This window comes from Rattus norvegicus, chromosome 1 (assembly GCF_021556685.1).
Source record: "Rattus norvegicus strain SHRSP/BbbUtx chromosome 1, alternate assembly SHRSP_T2T, whole genome shotgun sequence".
Taxonomy (NCBI): domain Eukaryota; kingdom Metazoa; phylum Chordata; class Mammalia; order Rodentia; family Muridae; genus Rattus; species Rattus norvegicus.
Window position 1 is genome coordinate 90,365,507 of NC_141534.1, and position 20,650 is coordinate 90,386,156.

At 54.2% G+C, this 20,650-nt stretch overlaps 1 protein-coding gene across 6 annotated transcripts in view; it reads right to left on the reverse strand.

Annotated features, from left to right (window-relative positions):
• The window catches only part of Mark4 (microtubule affinity regulating kinase 4), a 33,484-nt gene that overhangs the window by 9,237 nt on the left and 3,597 nt on the right, over positions 1-20,650 (reverse strand). For all 6 annotated transcript variants that reach the window (XR_015639559.1, XR_015639565.1, XM_087589096.1 and 3 more), the window contains 11 exon segments: positions 17,456-17,656; positions 14,465-14,518; positions 14,282-14,330; positions 13,787-13,852; positions 10,553-10,623; positions 8,571-8,627; positions 6,235-6,471; positions 1,546-1,665; positions 1,087-1,186; positions 338-447; positions 78-237 (listed from right to left, as the gene is read on the reverse strand). Coding sequence is in view for 4 of the 6 variants with exons in the window: in XM_087589096.1 (XP_087445222.1) it covers positions 78-237; positions 338-447; positions 1,087-1,186; positions 1,546-1,665; positions 6,235-6,471; positions 8,571-8,627; positions 10,553-10,623; positions 13,787-13,852; positions 14,282-14,330; positions 14,465-14,518; positions 17,456-17,656 (1,225 nt within the window). In the remaining 2 variants the exon portion in view is untranslated.

The following is a 20,650-nucleotide window of genomic DNA, read 5'->3' on the forward strand; positions in this document are numbered from 1 at the left end:
GGCCTCTGTAGTTAGCTCCAGCTAGCGTCTGACTGCCAATCAAGGCTGGGTCATACTTCCGGGATGGGGACACTCACAGAAGTCGCTGTGCCGACGCTGGCGGTGGTAGGTGGAGGAAGAAGTCCGCTGCCCTTTGTTGTGGCTGCTGCCTTTGCTGGAGCTTGTCCCATTGGTGGTGTCGCTGGGCGCCCGCACCCGTGCCAGGGCCAGCCCTGGGGCACCCCGGTCCCCACCCTCCTACAAAAGAAAATATGCCAGGTACCTCAGCCCTATGTCCAAGTAGTTGGCCCCCAAGTCCCTCCACCCTTGCAAGGCCCAAGGCCTCACGACTTCTGACCTCAGTCTTCCTGCCCAGCAGGAGGTAGGTGGCGGTCACCTCGTTGTACTTCTGGTTGGTCAAGGCCTCTTTGATTTCTTCCCGTGTGTAGCCCATACCCACCATCACCTCTAGGAGATGGATGAAGAGAAGGGTCAGTCTCCTTCCCAAGGCTGTCCCTTCCACCCCTTGTGTCTCTCAATAGTGTCTGCCCTTCTCACTCTGCCAGCAGATATGAGTTGTCTTCCAAGAATATTCCTTCCCTAATAAGACCAGTTTGCTAACCCCTGCCTGCTCCTACCCAGGGTTAGCATGTGACTCAGGTCAGGACAATCACTGTTCAAAACACAAAGGCTCACTGGATGGATCAAGACACACACACCACCAAGTTTTGACAAATTAGTAAGTTCCATCCCTAAGGCCACACTGATAGCATCGGAATAGCCAAAAGATGCCACGCCCCCAGCCCCTCACTGGGGGAGTCTAGGCTTAAGTACATATGTAGATCAGCTTCCTCCCCTAGTTTATACAGCTTTGAGCTGGCCTGTGTGAATATTGTTCTTTCCTAGATAAAGACCTAGACACAGAGAGAGGGAAAACACTCGCTCAGGGTCACGAAGCTCGAACATGAGACATTCCTCAACTACTCTCCCTAGCTTGGTGGTGAGCTATGACAAGACGCTGACCCACAAGAGCAGAGGCAATGGCCACCAGCCTCGGCTCAGGCACTGCACCCCTGAGCCTGAAGCACCTGCTTCCTTGTCCCTCACCAATTCTCTTGGTGTCCCCGAAGTCCTCCTCGGGTTCCGTGTATGGCTTCAGCTCCTCACCCTCATAGCCAATGTTGATCCATTTGTCTTTCATGATTTGCTGGGGACAAGGGAGACAGACATGAGAAGGAAGGAAAGGCACCAGAAACAGGACACAGCTTCCCCTCCTCCAAGAGGGACTCCCCGCTGAGCCTACCACCCCCAAACTGACAGCTTGTGGAGACCTAGCCAGCCGTTGCACCCCCTGCCACAGCCTTTCCTACACCCTCCTCCTCCACATCATCTGGGCCCCCAGCACCCTGTAATCATCCTAAGAGCTCATTAGCTTAATTACTGACATGGCGAAGACCATCCGGGAACCTCCTCCTTGCTGTCGTCTGCACTCAGAGCTGAACCCAGCCCCAGGCAGGAGGAACGGAGCCACAGGGAGGGCACAGAGGGTCCTGGGAGAGGGCTCACCTCCAGGGTACAGCGTTTTGCGGGGTTCAGCACCAGAAATCTCCGCAGAATGCTCTCGCAGTCTGTAGACATGTAGAAGGGGACTCGGTACTTGCCCCTGAGGACTCGCTCCCGCAGCTCCTGCAAGCACAAGGCCCGGATGCTTGCCTCTGTAGACAGGGCTCAGCACCCCTGCACCCACCCCACCTCACCCCTGCAGGCAGGGCTCATCAACACCCATGTCCAGACCTTCTGGGAGAACAGAGATGATGGAAATCCCAGCCCAGATATAGTAAGAAACTTAGCCCTACTTTCCTGACCACACCTTCATCTGTGGGAAGGGGGCGCCCTAGAGCTAGCAAGTTTAAAGTCTTCCTCCCCTCCCCTGCTTTGAGACAGGGTCCAACAGAAACAGGCCTCCACCTGCCTGGTACTTCACTTCAAGAATCCTGGGGTGCCAGCGTGAGCCCCCACGCCCAGGTCATATGGTGCTTGGGGAAGGAATGGAAGGATCTCCATTGGCTTCACAGGCAATCAACCAAACATGTTCCTAGGACCTTAAAACTTCTAGTTTTCCTTTTTTTTTTTTTAATTGAAAGAAAAATTTTGAGACAGGGTCTCACTGCATAGCCCTGGCTGTCCCAGAATTCGCTCTGTAGACCAGGCTAGCCTCAAACTCACGAGATCTGCCTGCCTCTGCTTCTGCCTCCCTAATCCTAACTGTAACCCTGCCCAGCCTGAAGTTTCTTTTAATAGACTAACTTTTCCTCCTGCCTTCAGATTTGGAGGACAGAGTCTCACATAGCCCAGGCTGGCCCACCCCAAACCTGTTGTATAGCCAAAGAAGACCTTCAACTCGACCACTTTGCCTCTGTCTCTGGAGTGCTGGGATTGGAGAGGTGAGACACCATACCCCATTAATGCATTGGTGGGGATTGAACCTAGGGCTTCCTGCGGAGCCAGGCACCCTACTAAGAAAGGTACACGATGCATTCTACCTAAGAAAGGCACAGGCTTATAGTAACTAGTATGTAAAGACCAGGTTTTCAATGGGAAGGGTCCCTGCCACTGTCCCCCACCAGTGTCTTTCTCCCAAGCAGCCATGTTGTTCCAAAAAGGATCTTCATGTGTTTGCTTACCTTGGGGTTTGGGAGAAAGGATCTCGTTATACAGATGGGGCTACCTGTGAACTCATAATTCTCCAAGCTCGGCCTCCCAGAGCTATGTACCACTGTACCTGATTCAAGGGGGTACTTCTTTATTGTTATTTTTATTTCTTTCACGTGCACTGGTGTTTTGCTTGCATGAATGTCTGTGTAAGGGTGTCAGATCCTGTAGAACTGGGGGTCTAGACAGTTATAAGCTACCCTGTGGGTGCTGGGAACTAAACCCGGGTCCTCTGGAAGAGCAGACATCACTTTCAACCACTGGGCCATCTCTCCAGCCTGGGATACTCTTTTTTTTTTTTTTCTTTTTTTCGGAGCTGGGGACCAAACCCAGGGCCTTGTGCTTGCTAGGCAAGTGCTCTACCACTGAGCTAAATCCCCAACCCCTGGGATACTCTTTTTTTATAAACATTTTTAAAAGTTCTATGTCTGAGTATCTGGGCTTGTGTGTGTACTGCCCACAGAAGGCAAAAGAGGGCGCTAGATCCCCTGCAACTGGGGTTAACGGGAGGTTGGGAGCTATCAGTCCTGGGAATCAGGCTCGAGTTTTCTGGGAAAACAGCAAGTGCTCTTAGCTACCTTGCAGTCCCTCAAATGGACACTGTCAATGTCCACCTGTACCCCCACAGATTAGAGACACAGGCTCAAAGAGGGACTCGCCTGAGGTACTCACAGAGAACATGTGAGCCCACAGAGAACTGGTTGCTCACCAGGCATGCATTAGAACAGGAATTCAGATGCCTAAATCCCACCAACTGCTGGGTGAGCATGGTGGACTCCTCTTGGTCCACCCCTGAAAACAGAGATAGGGTCCCCAAGGCAAGCGGGTCAGCAAGTCCAGGCACATCAGTGAACTGTGTGTGACTGAGACCTCCAACTGCAACCTCGGGCCTCTCCATGCATCCACACACCAGAGGATACAGGGCTGGAGAGATGGGCTCAGTGGCCTGGCAGCAGCTACTGCTTTTATAAGGGACCTGAGTTCGATTCCCGGCACCCACGTTAGGCAGCTCAGAACCTTCCTTCCTTAACTCCAGGGAATCCAATGCCCTCTTCTGGCTTCTTCGAGCCCCCACACAAATGTGAACAAACACATACACATAAATAATTAACCACGCATGTGTGGGTACACACACACACACACACACACACACACATGCTCGTGCATGCAAACTGAAAACAACAAGACTGGATTGCAGACGCTAGCACAACAGGGTACAGCAAGAGCCTGGGGCAGTGGGGCTATCAGCCTGACCCTTTGACAAGGTCTTAGCTTCATCCTGGAAGTTTACAAAGGTTATTCCACTGTGAGAGCCACTCTCTCTGTACTAAAGGACACCACAAGTGCCTCCCAGGTTAGCCTCCGCAAGCATGAGGGCTGCTGTTATACAGAAGGGACTGTCAGGGTCTTGAACGAAAGGATGGGTTGATACAAGGTCAAAGGGCTCAGCCTTCATTCTGGTACAAGAAGGAAAAGGCATTTCCCGCCCTGTTGGTAGCCAAGTACTTCCTGACATAGGGAGCTGCTGAGGAATTCCTCTAGAATCTACACACAGGGCACGGGGAGCCAATCAGACTGAGGGACACTCTAGAAAGTTAAGTGACCTGAAGTCAGCCACAGGTCAAATCACTGAGTCCCCTAGTGAGGGGCTGGGGACGTGGCTCAATATTCCCGAGACAAATGTCTAACTGTGGCCTAGGGTGGAGGCCATCAGTGTTCCAACGTTGCGTTTCCTGTGTGTGACCGGTCACAGGAAAAATGTCTCTAGTCTCAGGAGATAACCACCGCAGTGTTTAGGGACCAAGGGACACAGTGTCCACAGTGAACTGTCTGGTGGCCCATCAATAAAGACAGGGCTTCGTGCATAGGGAGCCAGCCCTGGGGCTGGATGTCAGCCAGCGTGGGCCTCCTGAGAGGTGCTGGGTGTCTCTATTCTATCCCTGCAGCTTTTCCGTGCACTGGCAATGTTTCAAAGCAAGAACATCAAAGGGAAAAAAACAATAAAAAAAAAACCACCTTCCAATCAAGCTGATGACACACCCCCCACACTTCCCAGTAACTCCCAGTTATCTGCTTCTGTGTTGCTCTGGAGGGAGCATGAGCCCGGGCAGAGACTGATAAAGACGTTCTACTTGCCTCACTCCCTTTGTTTTCTGGATCCACCATAGACAAGTCAAGCAAATGCGGATGCAATCTTTTTTGGGCCTTTTCTTCATTTGGTGGTGCCGAAGGAAAAACCCAGGGCTTCCTGCCCACTGAGCTACAGCCCCAGCCCCCTTGGATTTTCCTTTTGAGACAGGCAGTCACTAAGAGGCCCACATGGGCCTTGAATGTGTTCTCTCCCTGACTCAGCCTCTTCAGTGCTGGAATGGCAGGCACGTCCCATTCAATACGGTGTAGGAACAAAAGAAAAAAATTAAATGTACAATTTTTAGGAGTTTGAGTAAGTCTGGTGAGTACACAATTATTACTACTACTAGTTTCAGAACTTTGTTTTATCATTTTAAAAGAATACCTCAGGGGCTGGAGAGATGGCTCAGCGGTTAAGAGCACCCGACTGCTCTTCCAGAGGTCATGAGTTCAAATCCCAGCAACCACATGGTGGCTCACAACCATCTGTAAAGAGATCTGATGCCCTCTTCTGGTGTATCTGAAGACAGCTACAGTGTACTTATATATAATAAATGAATAAATAAAAAAAAATAAATTAAAAAAAAAAAAAGAATACCTCAGAAAGCTGGGGGCATGGCTCAGTGGTAGAGTCCCTGCCTAGAATCCCCCAGTGAGGGGCTGGGGGTGTGGCTCAGTGGTAGAGCCCCTGCCTAGAATCCCCCAGGGAGGGGCTGGGGGCGTGGCTCAGTGGTAGAGCCCCTGCCTAGAATCCCCCAGGGAGGGGCTGGGGGCGTGGCTCAGTGGTAGAGCCCCTGCCTAGAATCCCCCAGGGAGGGGCTGGGGGCGTGGCTCAGTGGTAGAGCCCCTGCCTAGAATCCCCCAGGGAGGGGCTGGGGGCGTGGCTCAGTGGTAGAGCCCCTGCCTAGAATCCCCCAGGGAGGGGCTGGGGGCGTGGCTCAGTGGTAGAGTACTGGCTTGGCCCTTAGTTCCATCCCCATCAGCAAAATCCCTAAGCCCTTTACCTGAACCCAGCTCTCCCTCCCCCATCCTAATGTTAACCAACCACTAGTCTGCTCCTACTTTCTGTGGCTTTCCCTAATCTGGGCACTGCACAGAAATGAAACCCTGCCTTCTGTCCCTTCTGTCACTGCTTGTGAGGCTCACCCCTCACGCCATGTTTCTGCCTCTCTTATGCACACTGGATTTGAAAAGCCTTAAATGGGGCATGACCTAGAAATTTCTAATGATTTTCCCCTAGAGCAGGTCACTATTAGAACTGAAATCCACCAGCCATACAGCTCACAGCATGGGCCCCAACAGTACCGGCCATACCAGCTGGCCTTCCGGCCGTGGGCACCCGAATCACCCCTGTTCCTCATCTGGCCATGTGACCTCAGGCCCACCTGACCCGGCCCACCCCATCGCTGGCACCTTGAGGTTGTGCCCGTCGAAGGGCAGGGAGCCGCTGACCAGTGTGTACAGGATAACGCCCAGGCTCCAGATGTCCACCTCTGGCCCATCATACTTCTTGCCCTGGAACAGTTCCGGGGCGGCGTACGGGGGGCTCCCACAGAAGGTGTCCAGCTTGGAGCCGAGCGTGAACTCGTTGCTGAAGCCGAAGTCGGCGATTTTGATGTTGGCCTCGGCATCCAGCAACAGGTTCTCAGCCTGAGAAGGAAAGAGAAGCCAGAGAGTGAAGGCAGAGTCGTGCCGCTGCCTACCAGCGCTGGAATTACAGGTCCGCACCATCACACCATGTTTGTGGGAGGCTGGTAAAACCACCCATGGCCTTGTGCATCCTAGGCTAGTACTCCTCAGTGTGAGCTACATCTGAAGTCTGCTGACATTTTCCCCCCTGATATTTGAGGCTCCACAGTTGGGCCTTAGTTCTGATGGTCTCCATCTGGACTTGGGAAACCATTTTTGGTCAATTCCAGTCTCCTCCACTAGGTGGCGCACAACCTCCAGGTTAATTCTCCCCGGCAGCCTAGCTGAAAATGTTGGCAAAGTGCCTGCCTCTTAGAGCAAGTATCCATAAGCTTCCGCAGCCATTCCATGGCGGGCTTCACTACATAGCCCAGGCTATCCTCCATCTCATGGAAATTACCCCCTGAGTGCTTGTACCCCTATCCCTGACATGAGGCTTGCGGCTTGCTATTGAAAAGCACGGCTTACTTCAAACTCATAGCAAGTCCCCTGCCTCATCTTCCCGTGGGCTGGGATTACAGGTGAGACCTGCACATCCAACTCTCCCACCCCGTCCCCATCTCCCCCCACTCCGCCCCCGGAGGTTATGCTTGCTTTTGTTGTTGCAATTTTGAGGCATGGTCCCATCTAGCTGAGATCGGCCTTAAACTTCCAAGTGGTCCCCTTTTGTCCCCTGTGGTTGAGACTTGAACCCGAGGCCTTGCACACATCAAAAGAGCACTCAATTACACATTACATGTGTTAGCCCTTGGCCTCGAACTCCTAATCAGCATGCCTGAGCCACCCAATGACTGGGATTGAGGGATTACATAAACCACACTGGGCTCACAGACATGTTTATGTCTGGGGAGTGGGATGGGAGTTGCAATCACATGGAGGTCAGAGGCTAACCCTGTAGAGCCAGTTCTCTCCTTCCCCCATGTGGGTCCCCAGGGAGTGAACTCAGGTTTATGGGAGAGTGTAGTGGGTGCCTTTATCCTCTAAAACCACCTCAGGACCCTTCCCTAGGGCTCTGAAAAACATGAAACATCTCTAGTCCTCAGGCTCAGTCTGTCTTTAAAGCCCTCAGTGCCAATAAAATAAAGTAAAAATAAATAAATAAATAAATAAATAAATAAATAAATAAATAAATAAATAAATAAATAAATGGAAGGTGGGCGGTGATGGCATACACCAGCCCTCAGGAGGCAGAGGCAGGTAGATCTCTGTGAGTTCAAGGGCAGCCTGGTCTACAGAGTGAGTTCCGGGACAGCTAGGGCTACACAGAGAAATTGAAAAATCGAGATAAATAAGTAAATTAATATAAAAATAAAATAAAGGGCTGGAGAGATGGCTCAGTGGTTAAGAGCACTGTCTGCTCTTCCAGAGGTCCTGAGTTCAAATCCCACCAACCACATGGTGGCTCACAACCACCTGTAATGGGGATCCAATGTCCTCTTCTGGTGTGTCTGAAGACAGCTGTAGTGTGCTCACATATGTTAAATGAATAGATAAATAAAATGTATATTTAAAAAAAGGAAAAAAATAAAATAAAATAAAAATAAAATAAAGCCCCTAGTGCGCAGCCCAGCACACAGTAGGTGCTCTGGAAGGCTTGCATGGTGCCCACTGGGCTGTCTGGTCATGGATTTCCGTGGTTCTTTGACAGGGATGCAGGGGGTGGGGGTGACCTAAGAGGCTGTGGAACTTGGTTGCAGCAGGAACGTGAGTTGGGCCCTAGGGGTCTCTTTCCCATCCTCGTTGCCTGCCCTGGACCTCTGGGCATCCTAGGACTCTGGGCTCCCAAGACGCTGGAGTAACTCAGGCCTGAAAGCCAAGTTCTCAGGGATTCCAGAAGGTTCGCACGTCAGAGGCACAGCAAGCTGAAGGCCGAGTACAGATAGCCTATCTCTTCCCCGTGGCCATCCTGAGGCCATGCCAGGACACGAGCTCCCACCGCCGTCCCCCCACACCCATTGCGTCATAAATGCCTGGGAAAGAACTCGGGCACTGCAGCTAAGGAAAGTCAAAGGGAGGAGCAGGGGCTAAGGCACAGCTGGGGTCATGGTGGAGGGGCTTACCTTCAGATCCCTGTGTACAATGTTCTTCTGGTGACAGTAGTGCACGGCTGACACGATCTATGGTTGAAGACACGTCATGTGTGAGGCCAGAGTCTTCTGTGTCCCTTGCAGCCCATGAAGCCACAAAGCACAGCTGACCTCCATGCCCAGTGCTTCTCTGGGCACAAGCTGAGGCCCTGGGGACTCAGCCAGGTTCAGCGAGCATTGAACACCCTGACATCTAATAATCTCACAGGCAGATCTCTGTCACACACACACACACACACACACACACACACACACGCGCGCACAGACACACACACATATGCACACACACAATGCACGCACATGCACATACATGCATGCACCTGGACACATGCATGCACACTCACACACATGCATGTACGATGTGCATACATGCAGGTACACACATATGCATATCCTTGGTTGTAGTAACAAGACCTTGGGACTAGTCCATGTTTGGAAACTCCCAAAGTGTCCCAGGCTGGGAAACAGGTATGTGGCCCCAACTCACCAGGGCTACAATCCTTGTCCCTAAAGGTGCTTACCCTACACAAAGGGTACCCTCACACCAGTCCTAAATACGGTGGTGCCCACTCACAGGCCACACACCCTGAAATGCTTCTCACACCTCTCATTTCATACCTCTGAACTTCTCACCCGGAATCTGTTCTCCTGCACATCCTCTCACCTCACACCTGGGCCTCACACCTGCATGTCCAGTCACCCCATGCCTGGGCCTCACACTGCATGTCCAGTCACCTCACACCTGGGCCTCACACCTGCATGTCCAGTCACCCCATGCCTGGGCCTCACACTGCATGTCCAGTCACCTCACACCTGGTCCTCACACCTGCATGTCCAGTCGCCTCACACCTGGGCCTCACACCTGCATGTCCAGTCACCTCACACCTGGGCCTCACACCTGGGCCTCACACCTGCATGTCCAGTCACCCCATGCCTGGGCCTCACACCTGCATGTCCAGTTACCTCCACCTGCATGTTGTCCAGTCATCTCATCACACCTGGTCCTCACACCTGTATGTCCAGTCACCTGACCCCAAGCCTCACACCTGCATGTCCACTAACGTCACATCTGGCTTTACACTGGGTGTCCTCTAACTTCCATATACACTCCCACCCACCAATGTCCACACCTAGGTGAGAGTGGGTGAACCCTCCACACCTCGGCCCTACCATGACACACCCGATACCAAGCACCTGCAGGTCCTGCCACCCAGCAGCCCCACCTCCATCTTGCCAAGCCAATGCATTCAGCTACCTCACACCTACACACACTCCTTCAAGGACCCACATACCTTTCTGTGCATCTCTCTGAGTTTGTGTATGCCTGTGTTTCTACAAGCTCCCACATGTGTTGAGTGCATGCGTGCATAGGGACAGAAGTTGACACCGGTGTGCTTCTCAATTGCTCTCCCGATTTATTTACCAGGGAGGGCGTCTCTCACTGAACCAGCAGCTGACAATCCAGTGTAGCTACCCAGCCGCCGTGAGCCCTGCTGCCTCCTGAGTGCTGGGACGGAAGCTGCCACCACATCTACCCCGCCGGGGTCAGGGAACTAAACTCTAGACCTCTGGCTTGCTTAGCAGGTCTGTATCCACTGAGCCATCTCCCCAGCCTTCCTTTTTATGGCCTGTCCTTCTCTCTCTGTCTCTGTCTCTCTTTTGTGACAGAATCTTGAGGCTGAAGCTCGATGTGGCTCAGGATGACCTTGAGCCCGATTCCCCTGCCTGATCCACCCCAGCCTTGCATACTCCAGCACTTTACCACCCCCACCCCACCCAACCCCCAGCTTCCACTCGCCTGTACACCCACCTCCATCACTTGAACCCCAGGCCCCAAACAGCCTCCTCCCACCTGGGTCCCTGTGCATCCTCACCCCGTTCATGTCCACATGCATGGCACACGACTCACCTACCCAGACCCTCTTCCCGGGGAGTCAGAGCACCCTGTCTCTCACCTGCCGAAACTTGGCTCGAGCCTCCTTCTCCTTCATGCGGCCGTGCGACACGAGGTAGTCAAACACTTCTCCTGCAGAGAGCCAGAGGGGTGAAAGCTGGAGCCAGAGGGCACAATAGGGGAGGTACTGTGAGAGCAAGGTGTAGTGGGGTGTGTGAGCAGGGTGTGGGGTCTGGGGTGTGTGTGAGCAGGGTGTGGGGGTCTGGGGGGTGTGAGAGCAGGTTATGGGGTCTGGGGTGTGTGTGAGCAGGGTGTGGGGTCTGGGGTGTGTGTGAGCAGGGTGTGGGGTCTGGGGGATGTGAGAGCAGGGTGTGGGGTCTGGGGGGTGTGAGAGCAGGTTATGGGGTCTGGGGTGTGTGTGAGCAGGGTGTGGGGTCTGGGGTGTGTGTGAGCAGGGTGTGGGGTCTGGGGTGTGTGTGAGCAGGGTGTGGGGTCTGGGGTGTGTGTGAGCAGGGTGTGGGGGTCTGGGGGATGTGAGAGAAGGGTGTGGGGGTCTGGGGGGTGTGAGAGCAGGTTATGGGGTCTGGGGTGTGTGTGAGCAGGGTGTGGGGGTCTGGGGAATGTGAGAGCAGGGTGTGGGGTCTGGGGGGTGTGAGAGCAGGGTGTGGGGTCTGGGGGGTGTGAGAGCAGGGTGTGGGGTCTGGGGGGTGTGAGAGCAGGGTGTGGGGTCTGGGGTGTGTGTGAGCAGGGTGTGGGGTCTGGGGTGTGTGTGAGCAGGGTGTGGGGTCTGGGGTGTGTGTGAGCAGGGTGTGGGGTCTGGGGTGTGTGTGAGCAGGGTGTGGGGTCTGGGGTGTGTGTGAGCAGGGTGTGGGGGTCTGGGGGGTGTGAGAGCAGGTTATGGGGTCTGGGGTGTGTGTGAGCAGGGTGTGGGGTCTGGGGTGTGTGTGAGCAGGGTGTGGGGTCTGGGGTGTGTGTGAGCAGGGTGTGGGGGTCTGGGGGGTGTGAGAGCAGGTTATGGGGTCTGGGGTGTGTGTGAGCAGGGTGTGGGGTCTGGGGTGTGTGTGAGCAGGGTGTGGGGTCTGGGGGGTGTGAGAGCAGGTTATGGGGTCTGGGGTGTGTGTGAGCAGGGTGTGGGGTCTGGGGTGTGTGTGAGCAGGGTGTGGGGTCTGGGGTGTGTGTGAGCAGGGTGTGGGGGTCTGGGGGGTGTGAGAGCAGGTTATGGGGTCTGGGGTGTGTGTGAGCAGGGTGTGGGGTCTGGGGTGTGTGTGAGCAGGGTGTGGGGTCTGGGGTGTGTGTGAGCAGGGTGTGGGGGTCTGGGGGGTGTGAGAGCAGGTTATGGGGTCTGGGGTGTGTGTGAGCAGGGTGTGGGGTCTGGGGGGTGTGAGAGCAGGGTGTGGGGTCTGGGGGGTGTGAGAGCAGGGTGTGGGGTCTGGGGGGTGTGAGAGCAGGGTGTGGGGGTCTGGGGTGTGTGTGAGCAGGGTGTGGGGGTCTGGGGGATGTGAGAGCAGGGTGTGGGGGTCTGGGGGATGTGAGAGCAGGGTGTGGGGTCTGGGGGATGTGAGAGCAGGGTGTGGGGTCTGGGGGGTGTGAGAGCAGGGTGTGGGGTCTGGGGGGTGTGAGAGCAGGGTGTGGGGTCTGGGGGGTGTGAGAGCAGGGTGTGGGGTCTGGGGGATGTGTGAGCAGGGTGTGGAGGTCTGGGGGATGTAAGAGCAGGTTATGGGGTCTGAGGGATGTGTGAGCAGGGTCTGGGGTCTGGGGGATGTGAGAGAAGGGTGTGGGGTCTGGGGGATGTGAGAGCAGGTTATGGGGTCTGGGGTGTGTGTGAGCAGGGTGTGGGGTCTGGGGGGTGTGAGAGCAGGGTGTGGGGTCTGGGGGGTGTGAGAGAGGGTGTGGGGTCTGGGGTGTGTGAGAGCAGGGTGTGGGGTCTGGGGGGTGTGAGAGCAGGATGTGGGGTCTGGGGGGTGTGTGAGCAGGGTGTGGGGTCTGGGGGATGTGAGAGCAGGGTGTGGGGTCTGGGGGGTGTGAGAGCAGGGTGTGGGGTCTGGGGGGTGTGAGAGCAGGGTGTGGGGGTCTGGGGGGTGTGTGAGCAGGGTGTGGGGGTCTGGGGGATGTGAGAGCAGGGTGTGGGGGTCTGGGGGATGTGAGAGCAGGGTGTGGGGTCTGGGGGATGTGAGAGCAGGGTGTGGGGTCTGGGGGGTGTGAGAGCAGGGTGTGGGGTCTGGGGGGTGTGAGAGCAGGGTGTGGGGTCTGGGGGGTGTGAGAGCAGGGTGTGGGGTCTGGGGGATGTGTGAGCAGGGTGTGGGGGTCTGGGGGATGTAAGAGCAGGTTATGGGGTCTGAGGGATGTGTGAGCAGGGTCTGGGGTCTGGGGGATGTGAGAGAAGGGTGTGGGGTCTGGGGGATGTTATGGGGTCTGGGGGGTGTGTGAGCAGGGTGTGGGAGTCTGGGGGGTGTGAGAGCAGGTTATGGGGTCTGGGGTGTGTGTGAGCAGGGTGTGGGGTCTGGGGTGTGTGTGAGCAGGGTGTGGGGTCTGGGGGATGTGAGAGCAGGGTGTGGGGTCTGGGGGGTGTGAGAGCAGGGTGTGGGGTCTGGGGGGTGTGAGAGCAGGGTGTGGGGTCTGGGGGGTGTGAGAGCAGGGTGTGGGGTCTGGGGGGTGTGAGAGCAGGGTGTGGGGGTCTGGGGTGTGTGTGAGCAGGTTATGGGGTCTGAGGGATGTGTGAGCAGGGTCTGGGGTCTGGGGGATGTGAGAGAAGGGTGTGGGGTCTGGGGGATGTGAGAGCAGGTTATGGGGTCTGGGGTGTGTGAGAGCAGGGTGTGGGGGTCTGGGGGATGTGAGAGAAGGGTGTGGGGTCTGGGGTGTGTGTGAGCAGGGTGTGGGGGTCTGAGGGATGTGAGAGCAGGGTGTGGGGTCTGGGGGATGTGAGAGAAGGGTGTGGGGTCTGGGGGGTGTGAGAGCAGAGTGTGGGGTCTGGGGGATGTGTGAGCAGGGTCTGGGGTCTGGGGGATGTGAGAGCAGGTTATGGGGTCTGGGGTGTGTGAGAGCAGGTTATGGGGTCTGGGGGATGTGAGAGAAGGGTGTGGGGTCTGGGGGATGTGAGAGAAGAGTGTGGGGTCTGGGGGATGTGAGAGCAGAGTGTGGGGTCTGGGGGATGTGAGAGAAGGGTGTGGGGTCTGGGGGATGTGTGAGCAGGGTCTGGGGTCTGGGGGATGTGAGAGAAGGGTGTGGGGTCTGGGGGATGTGAGAGCAGAGTGTGGGGTCTGGGGGATGTGAGAGCAGGGTGTGGGCGGAGCCTCACCTGCGCTAGCATATTCCATCACCAGGTATAACGTCTTCTCCGTCTCTATCACCTCAAAAAGCTTCACTGGGGGGGAGGGGGAGGTGTTAGGTCAGCATGAAGAGCCCGCCATTCTCCACCCAGATGCTGCAGCCATCGGCCAGTCATGAGTGCCTCCCACCAGAACCCTCAGCGGCTCCCTACACACGGCCAGGTTTTCCATGCTGCTCAGCTTTCTCTACAGGAGAGTCTGGGCGGTGAAGCCTAGGACCTGTGCCCATGTTGCTGGCAATTGGCAGTTACACAGTCAGCACGAAGGCCATCACCACATCCAGGCGGGGCTACACTGTTCCCCTCTGCTGATGAGCACGGACCCGGAACAGGCTAATCTCACCCAGTCATTGCAACCTTCCTACAGATCGGAGGCCAGGACAACTGGAGGCCAGGTCTCTCCAATACAGTCCCACCTCCCTTCCCAAGGGTTCCACCCACGGCCATCTCCCATCCTCTCCTCACCGATGTTGGGGTGATTGAGTCCCTTCATAATTCGAACTTCTCTGAACAGCTGGGCAAGCCAGAAAGGAAGAACAGAGAGTTGTAAGTGGGGAATGGGGGGATCCCTTCCCCCTCCAGGACTCGTCAGGTCCCAGCTCTCACTGGGGACTCTGTTCCCACTCTGTTCCCTTCTCTGGGTCTCACCTTCTGTAAGCTACTGGGGTTCAGCTGGGTTTTATCAATGATCTTGATAGCGACCTATAGGAAGAAGAAGGTGGGAGGTCAAACCCCCAGTCCAGATCCCACAGCACATTTGGGGCCAGCCTGGAGAGATGAGTCATATGAGACATATGTCAAAAAGAAATTTTTTAAATACTGAATATTAAATGTTAATTGAGCCACGTATAGTGGTCCAGGCCTATAGAGCCAACAACTGGGAGGCAGAGTGAGTCAGAGAGCAGCCTGGTCAACATGGCAGGTCGTAGACTAGCAAGGGGCTGGGGAGATATTAAACACAGTGACTGAGTGCACAGCCCCCTGCAGAGTTCAGTTCCCAGAATCCACCTGGTGGCTCCCAACCATCAGTAACTCCAGTTACAAGACACCCAATGTTGTCTTCTGGCTTCCTACACACATGTACACATGCCCATGGACAGAAACACAGACACACAATTTAAATAAGTGAATCTTATTGTGTGGTGAAGCACTTAGGAAGCAGAGGCAGGAGGATCTCAGTGAGTTCTGGGTCAACCTGGTCTACATGGTGAGTTCCAGGATCGCCAGACAAGATTACATAGACAGACTCTGTCTCGAAAGGGGTGGGGGGGCTAAAAATTAAAATTGAAAATAACAAATCTTAAAAAAAAAAAAAAGCAACCCCTGGAATGGAGTCGTCCCCACATATGGGGTGCAGCCTGTGCTCGGTGGGGAGCAGGCCCTGTGCCCTGGCCGGGTTCTCCTTTCCTTGAGAATTTTGTCAGGCACGTGCGATGCCAGCATTGAGACGATCATATGGTTCCTTTCATCTGTGAACGTGACAAAGCACAGGACTAAATCTCGGAAAGAAAAACAGCTCCACATTCCTGGGAGGGGCCCAGCACTGCAACCGAGGATGGTGGATGGTGCCGGTTCCATACTTGACACTGTGTTTGAGATGGGGGTGGTGAGGTGGCAAAGGCCACAAGCCTGACACCCCAAGTCTGAGCCTCGAACCGATGGGGTGAGGGGAGACAGGAAACTCTTGCAAGTTGTCCTTTAACCTCTTTACATATGCACACTCCCAAAATAAATGGAGAAAGACGAAATCAAAACGAGTTTTGGTTCGAGCCTTAGTCTATCTAGCAAAATCCTATCTCAAAAAAGGAAAGGGCTTTAATTTATGTTTACACTGCTGAGTAATACCAGCCTGCCATTCTGACGCTTAAGATGTGTTTTGCTTTGATTTTTAAATGGACTGGAACTCACTCTGTAGACCAGAGAACTCACAGAGATCCTCCTGCCTCCACCTCCTGAGTGCTGACATTAAAAGCATATACCACCATGTCTGGTTCTTACGAGTTCTGGGTTGTGTTGTGCTCCTGGGTGTCAAACCTAAGGCCTTGTACAAGCCAGGAAGGAACCCCTCTACTGCTGAGCCACGCCCCCAGCCCCTCCCTGGGGGATTCTAGGCAGGGGCTCTACCACGGAGCCACACCCCCAGCCTCTCACTGGGGGATTCTAGGCAGGGGCTCTACCACTGCTAGAGGATTCTAGGCAAGCTTTGCGCAGTAGACCTACTGCTTTTGTGGCCAAATAAATGCAGAAAACAGGCAATGGGTATGAGTGTGCTGCAGACATGTACTCAGAGTCAGGAAGCAGAGAAGAGGATGAGAGTTTGAGGCCACAGAGTCACTTCTTTCTTAAAACACAAACAGGTTCTGGAGAGATGGCTCAGTGGTTAAGAGCACTGACTGCCCTTCCAGAGGACCTGGGTTCAATTCCCAGTACCCACATGACAGCTCACACCTGTCTGTAGCTCCAGTTCCGGGGTGTCTGACACCTTCACACAGACACACAAAGAAAAACCAATGAACGTAAAAAAAAAAAATTGTAAAAAACAAAATAATTTTAAAATAACAATCAAGGCATAGCGGCACACACCTTTAATCCCATGATTCAGGAGGCAGAGGCAGGCAGGTCTCTGGGTGTTCAAAGGCTAGCCTGGTGTGTGTGACAATTTCCAGGTTACCCAGGACTATATAGTGAAACCCTGTCTCACAAGAACACAGCAACCACAAAAAAAAAAAAAAAAAAAAAAAAAAAAAAAAAAAAAAAAAAAAAACGAGCAAACAGAATATATTATATACATGTAGGAAACTATCAAATAACAAAATTGACCAATAAAATAATTGGGGAGAGAAAGGAAGCAGGCAGGCTGGACCTAAGGTAAAGCACCTACTTCGTAAACTTTAGGAACTAGGTCTTAACTCTCAGTACTCCTGTTAAGAAAGCTAGGCATGGCCATGAGAGCCCAGAAGCCCGGGGGCAGGGCGGGGATGTAGAGGCCAGACCTGATGCCCAGCCAACCTCGCTGAAGCCACAGGCTCCCAGTTTAGTGAGAGAACCCATCACAAGGCAAACATGTCCCAGTCTGGTCTCTCTCTCTCACATACCCAGTAAAAAACAAACAAACAATAAAAATACACAAAAGAGGAAGGCGGGCGGGAAGGCGACACCTGTGACCTGGGACTTCCCGACAGTTCAAGAACCCTTCTAACTGGTTTTCTTTTCCTACTGGGACTATTCTGGAAAGTTTTGAGCACGTAGAGAATGGAGAGACGGCTCGGCACTTCAGAGCGCTTGCTGCTCTTCCACAGGACCCTGCTTGGTTCCCGGCACCCATGTCAGACCCAGAGAACCTGTAACTCAAGCCCCAAAAGAGCTGGAGCCTTCTGGCCTCTGTGGGCCTTGCAGATGGATCTCTGAGTCCGAAGGCAGCCTGGTCTAGAGAGCAAGTTCTAGGAAAGCTAGGGCTACACAGAGCGGCGTGTCCAAACAAAACAACAAAACAAAACCACCTTTAAATTCTGAGCAAGTTGGGCAATTTTCTGAGATAAGAAGGCCAGCCAGGACCAACCTTGACCTCACGTCACACCGCCTCTTGATCTCCCCACTCCCCTGCCCACCAACCTCAGCCCCTCGGTCACCCCCACTCACCTCCCGGCCCGTGAGGATATGCCGAGCCAGCTTGACTTTAGCAAAGTTGCCCTTCCCGATGGTCCTGAGCAGCCTGTAGTTGCCCACATGGGGTTGCTCCTCAGGGCAGGAAGCGATAGAGTTCCGGCAACGAGCACCCAGGGAACGGCTGGACCAGGACGGTCCTTTGTCCGAAGATCGTCCGCTGCCCAAGGTGCCATGCTGTGTGGAGAGAAACAAGTGAGACACCCAGTTCCTTCTCACCGCAGTGACACCTCCGGGCCAGGCTGGTTCTCTAGAGCTCTGGCCACTCGCCCTGGTGTTCCTTTACAAACTTGGGCCAGGGAAAGAGAATCGTTTTAGGTCCACCCCATCCCACACAGGTCTGCCGCTGGGGCTACAGCTGCCTTGGGTTCCTTCCTAACACAAAATAAACTGGTCGTGACACACACTTGGAAGTAGAAGCAGGAGGATCAGAAGTACAGGGCCATCCTCCGCTACACAGAGTTCCAGGTTAGCCTGGGCTACATAGCAAGCTACAACTTTTGTTTTGTTGAGGCAGGTCCCTTTGAAGCCCAGGTTGGCTTTGAACCGACTGCGTAGCTGAGGGCGGCCTTAACGCTCCATCTTCTCGGCTCCACTTCTCAATGGCTGGGATGACAACCGGACCACACTGGGCTCCTCCACACAGTCCCATCTCAAGAAGAACCAAGAGCTAGGGAACATTCGCGGTGGTGGGTGGGGCACTTGCATACAATGGGGGCCTCTGAGATGGACCACTGAGGTCTCAGATACGCCTGCCTGCCTGCCAGCATGTCCAGACTACAATCTTCTAAAGCTGCTGACCTCAACCTCTAGCAAGTGTCAACCTTCATGCAGATCCAACACCCTGACCGGGCAAGCACAAATCCCAACACCCGAGCCCTCATCTGCCAATGCTCCTGGGCCAGCCACAAGTTCTTGGGGTGGGCTAATGGGGAGGGTAGAAAAGGGTCTCTAGTAGCTCAGGCTACCCCTATGTAGCCAAGGATAACCTTGAACTCCTGATATGCTCTAAGACCCTCCCAGAAGCTCCCGAGAGATGACGATTCCAAGCTCTGTTTCTTTCTCTTTCCTTGTAGACATGAGCTCATGAGGATGATAAACTAGGTAGGAACTGGGCATGGCGGCTTGGCCAACCCAGTGTGGGATGACAGGCCTGTGTCACTGATGTTTGCAGCCCCTCAACTCTACACTGTGTGAGCATGTATGTCCCTAGTTCATTCCCAGGTCACTGTCTCCACATTTCGCAGTCTTCCTCGATACCCACGTCTCAGCTTTCCATGGATTAAAAACGTGACAATGCATTTTCTGGACAGGGCCTCTGTAGTCCAGGCTAGCCTTGAACATACTATGCAACTGAAGGTGGCCTTAAACTCCCTCTCGCTGGTCTTCCTCTATTTCAGCATGTTGTTAATCGCTGTGCTGTCCTATTTATGGACATTATTTAGTATTAATTTTTTGATTCTGAGTCTCACTCTGGAGCCCAAGTTGGGCCAGAACATGTAACAATCCTCCTGCCTCAGCCTTCCAAGAGCTGGAATTACATGTATGTCAGGCTTTATGTCACAGATGAGACAGGATCTCATGTAGCCCAGGCTGGCCCTGAATTACTGATACTCCTGCCTCAGCCTCCCAAGTGCAGAATTAGCAGGCCTGCGCTGCCATGCCCGGTTTGTACCTAATTTAGAATTAACCTCATCAGTTCATGTCTACAAGAAAAGAGAAAAACAGAGCTTGGAATAGTCACATCTTGGGAGCTTCTAGGAAGGTCTTAGGTCATATTCCCAGATTGGAGGAGCACTGACCCCCATCACTGTTGCCCCAGATTCTCCAGTAAACAGCAGAACTTTTTATCCTGCCCCAACATCTTGCCCTGGCCACTCTGTCCACCTCTCCACGAAACACTGTTTCATCCTGACTGCCGCCCTTCCTGACAGTGACACAGGCCCTGTCCTGCCGTCTCCCACGCCATCAGCTCCTCTGTCCCTGCCGCCTGTCCCTCCCCAGCCTCCCTAATGAGGTGACCTGCTCAGGCCCAGCTGCCCTGTCCGATTGGGAACCTCCAGGGACTGGGCCTTCCTTTCTTGGCTGCAGCTCGGAGAGCCAGAAGCCCTGGCTGATCTCCCTCCGTGCCCTCCTCATGGCTGGGAAAACAGGACAAAGAACATGAGGAAGGGAGAAGGCTGGACACACAGCAGGCTGAGGCCTGGACAGACAGCAGGCCGAGGCCTGAGCTGCCTGAGGCACGGAGTCCTGCCCGGCCACTCCTCAGCAACCACCGCATCTCACAAGCACGGAACGCCAATGAAGCCTGTCCTTATTTTACAGAAGGGAAAACTGAGGCCTAGAGCTGGCATCTGAACGCAGCCATTTTAGCAAACAGAAGTTCCTTATAAGTATCCCATTAGACTGACTCATGCTCCTACACCTGTTTTTGTCTTTTGTGTATGTGTGCAGTTCTCATATACTAGAGAAATGCTCCTCCTCTGAGCCACGCCCCCAGCTCCCCACTGGGGGATTCTAGGCAGGGGCTCTACCACTGAGCCCCGCCCCCAGCCCCTCACTGGGGGGTTCTAGGCAGGGGCTCTACCACTGAGCCCTGCCCCCAGCCCCTCACTGGGGGATTCTAGGCAGGGGCTCTACCACTGAGCCCTGCCCCCAGCCCCTCACTGGGGGATTCTAGGCAGGGTCTCTACCACTGAGCCACGCCCCCAGCCCTTCAATGGGGGATTCTAGGCAGGGGCTCTATCACTGCATTATGTCCCCAGTACCCACTTCTTTCTTGCTCACCTATGGAGGTCAGAGGTCAGTTTTGAGCATCTCCCTCTATTACCCTCCACTGAAACACTCTCCTCACTGAACCTAGAGTCTGTCGTGTCAGTTAGACTGGTTGGCCCTAAGCACCTGGTATCGGCCTAGCTCTACTTGCCCCACCCCCCACCCAACACAGGCGTGTCCCACCATGCCCAGCTTTTACGTGGGTGCTGGAATCTGAACCCAGGTCTTCTTACTTGCATAGTAAGCACTTTACCCAGTGAGCCATCTCCCCATCCCAACTCCCAGCCCTCATTCTAATTTAAATTTTGAGATAAGATCTTGAAAACTTGAAATCCTCCTGCCTCGGTTTCCCCAGTAGCTCACAGGCTTACTCCGCTACCCCTACTTCCCATGTGG